This window comes from Saccoglossus kowalevskii, chromosome 8, assembly GCF_978046115.1.
Source record: "Saccoglossus kowalevskii chromosome 8, keSacKowa6.1, whole genome shotgun sequence".
Classification (NCBI taxonomy): domain Eukaryota; kingdom Metazoa; phylum Hemichordata; class Enteropneusta; family Harrimaniidae; genus Saccoglossus; species Saccoglossus kowalevskii.
The window spans coordinates 32,616,378-32,620,500 of NC_140648.1; the positions used below are offsets into that span (position 1 = coordinate 32,616,378).

General features: G+C 44.0%; 1 protein-coding gene across 1 annotated transcript; it reads left to right on the forward strand.

Annotated features, from left to right (window-relative positions):
* The first annotated feature begins 647 nt into the window (after positions 1–647).
* LOC146739525 (uncharacterized) lies at positions 648–3,923 on the forward strand. The gene has a single exon (XM_085502844.1). It carries the CDS (start codon positions 648–650, stop codon positions 3,921–3,923), a length of 3,276 nt encoding a protein of 1,091 aa, XP_085358970.1.
* The last annotated feature ends 200 nt before the right edge of the window (positions 3,924–4,123 follow it).

Sequence of the window (4,123 nt, forward strand, 5' to 3'; positions counted from 1 at the left end):
TGGCTTACAAGAGCCAGTCTCTCTGTTCCGTTTAAGTAAAATATTGGCTTACAAGAGCCAGTCTCTCTGTTCCGTTTAAGTAAAATATTGGCTTACAAGAGCCAGTCTCTCTGTTCCGTTTAAGTAAAATATTGGCTTACAAGAGCCAGTCTCTCTGTTCCGTTTAAGTGCCCGCGACCTCGAAATCAAAAAAGAGGGGTGGTGGATTGTCGGAGATTCATAATATATATTTGTATTCGTTTTCATATTGCTAATATTATTATTACATGTCATTTCGCTATAGTTAATTCGTTTACCTTTCGCATGAAGGATTCCTCTGAGTAATTCTCGACCAATTAGAATCATTTAATTTCAGCCAATCATTTTACTCTGTATTGTATCTTTTTCTCCCGCGTACTTCATTTTGTATTTCCCGCTTACGTGTTTTCTCTCACGTTCGATACGCACCTATATAAAGGGCTAGTTTCGGAGTTTCGGGGCTCCTTATTCATGTGTTACATGTTTCTATGCCAGTTTATCCAGCAATAAACCATACCGTGTTTTGCATCCACATTGACTGTTTTATTCTGCCATCAAGTTCAACTGAAGCGTATTATTATACCCCACATAATTTGGTGACCTAGACCAGGATATCTCAGCTCAACACGATGTCAGAAGAACAGCCACCACAGAACGCCGCTGCTGATGCCCAAGCAGTGGAGACGACAAACGCATTGGCAAAACTGAAATTGAAGCGAAGGAGTCAACGAGGGCAGCTCACACGACTTTTCAACAAAGCCGAAACCCAGAAGAAGCAAATCGCCGACGCGGAAGGCCGGGAAAATAAGCTTACAGAGATTGAACAACTCGTCGCGCTCCACTCTCTCCTGACCGACCGCTACGCAACGCTCATCACGCTCGAAGAACAAATTCTCGAACTCACTGAAGAAGCACTCTTTGATTCAGTCAGCGAAGAGAGCTCCGAATATACTGACGACGTATTCTGCAAGAATCACGCTCTGAACGTTTTCATTAACAAGATGAAGAGAGAAAACGAACCGCTACTTGACACCGCAAGCATCGCGTCCGCCAACTCATCTAGAGGCACCTCATCGACAGGTACATCGTCTACCTCCTCAACAAAGACCGTCTCGCTACCCAAGATCGTCCTACCACAGTTTGAAGGTGACGTACTGGAATGGGCTAGCTTTTATGACATTTTCAGATCTTCGATTCATTATGATGACACTCTCAGCAACGTACAAAAGTTCACCTACCTACGCACCATGCTAAAGGGCGAGGCAGCGCGAACTATTGCTGGACTATCTCTCACTGATGGTAACTACCACCACGCTATTGAACTGCTCTTAGAACGATACGGACGTGACCACCTAGTTACCGAGGCACATATGACTTCGCTCTGGCAATTGCAACAACCCACCAGCGACATCGAAAGTCTGCGTAGATTTTATGACGCGCTGGAAGGACATATCCGTGGTCTAAAAACACTCGGAAAACCGGAAAGTTCTTACGGTGACCTCCTCGTTCCGATCATCCGCGACAAACTACCGGCAACCATTCGAAAGCAAATCGCTCGCGAAATCGGGGGAGAAGCTTGGAGTTTACCTAATCTACGTAAAGCACTGCTACGCGAAATAACCGCGATCCAATCCGGGAACCCGCTCGACGAATCGTCAATCAACAATTCACGGTATCAACCGGACATTACTGCTACATTTCATACAAATGTGCGATCTCCAAAACGCGATCCAAAATTGCGTAACACCAGCGCCAAATGCACCTACTGTAAAGGAACACACTTCACTTCTGCATGTCGCGTAGTAACGGACATAAACAAACGTTGGGAAATAGTCAAACGTGACAAACTTTGTTACAATTGTTTGGGAAGACATCGAGCATCGGAATGTAAATCTAAGTTCAACTGTCGAACATGTAAACGAAGACACCACTCAACACTACACCAAGAAAGCCAACCCGCGACGCACGTTGCAACATCTGATACGAATCCAAATTCACCGGTTCATGTGACATTGACAAAACTCAGCGACACCCACAGGAACTCACCAAATAATACATGTCTGCGTCCCGTACTTCTCAAGACTGCTATTATTCCGATATCTGTAGGTAATAGCCAGCCACTACAAGCTAACGTACTTTTCGACGAAGGGGCAAGCCGTTCATTTATCTCTCGTAAGTTTGCTAACGATTTGAACTTATCTCCTACACGCACTGAACAAGTATTTCTTTCTACATTTGGCGACAATACTGATCACTCACGAGCGTTAGACTTTGCTAGTGTCACAGCACACGATTTGTCGGGACATACTTCGAATATTGACGTACTGTTCATCTCCGAAATATCGACTAAACTGACAAACCACATCACTGAAACTATTCACCATGTTGATTATTTGCGCGGACTAACATTTGCGCATCCAGTCACAGAAGATAAATCATTCTCTATTGATTTACTTATCGGCGCTGACCAGTATTGGAATTACGTCGGGGATAACGTTATCCGCGGCAATGGTCCTACAGCGGTTTCGTCCAAATTCGGATATTTATTATCAGGGCCAGTTGACAAGGGTCAAAGGTCAACGACCGCAGATGTAAACATACTACACGTGTCTACCGAATCGCAACAACTCGACAGCAAACTCCAGCGTCTCTGGGATTTAGAAAGTATCGGTGTGACCGACGACCCCTCCGCAGAATTACGTATGGATTTTGAAACTTATCGTGACACTCATTTGCAAATTGAAAACAAAAAATACATTGCGAGATTACCATGGTGTGATAACCACCCACCGTTGCCTACCAATTACGACGTCACAGTTAGTCGAACGCGCGCCATGCTCAGACGTTTGTCTCCTGAGTTACTCGACGCATACAACTCTATCATCGAACAGCAACTCAACCGCGATTTCATCGAAGAAGTCTACAATGATGACAATACTGTCGGACATTATCTACCCCATCGCTCGGTAGCAAAGGACTCTACTACAACCCCGATTCGTATTGTGTACGATTGCTCTTGCCGCCGAAACGCCAATTCCCCGAGTTTGAACGATTGTCTCCAAACCGGGCCTTCTATGATTAATGATTTGCCAGCCATCTTAATGAGGTTCCGTGCTAACAATATTGCGGTCTGTAGTGATATTGAGAAAGCATTCCTTAACGTGAGACTGCATCCCGATGAACGGAAATTTACCAAATTTCTGTGGCTGACAGACGTGAACAATATCGACAGTCCACTCAAAGTGTATCAATTTAAATCTGTGCTGTTTGGTGCTGTGTGCTCACCTTTTATCCTGAATGCTGTGATCAAAACTCATTTGGATAATAACTGTGATATTAATACTGCCAATCAAATGAAAGACAACATCTATGTCGATAATGTCATTGATGGAGTCTATTCGGAAGCAGATGCTGTTAAATACTACAGTGAATCTACGAGCCTCATGAATTCTTGTGGATTTAATTTACGTGCTTGGTCATCGAATTCTCCTGATTTGTGTGAACTTGCTACCCGAGATAACAAATATGAGCCCGCCGACGAAGTTTCTGTGCTTGGTATGCGTTGGAAAATTACACCCGACGTGTTGACACATTCTCGTGTTAACAGTCAACCTCAAGTCGCGTCGTTTATTACAAAACGTGACATTGTAAGTTTCACAGCGAGTGTATACGACCCGCTTGGATTAATTTCACCGGTATTGGTACGCGCCAAACTATTTATTCAACTTTTGTGGAAGTTGAAATTGGAGTGGGATGAACTACTAAGTCCTGAACTTTACGAACAATGGATCTTAATTGCTGAGGATTTAACCGCTGCTCGTGATAATCAAATCAACCGGAAATATTTTGACAAGACTTCTCCAGGTGAAAACTTCCAATGGTCATATGTCCCGCCCTATTCATAAATTGTTCCCGCTGGAAATTGTATCGAAGGAATTGACATCATCCAGCGATGACACAACGCAACCCACTGCCACAGATGGTATCAATAACATGCATGATGAAATCAACATCCCTACCAGTGGAAGTACAGATGATATACCATTGCCACAACGCAGATCACATCGTGACGCCGCAGCTGCCGCCAACGTCAGACTCAAAGATT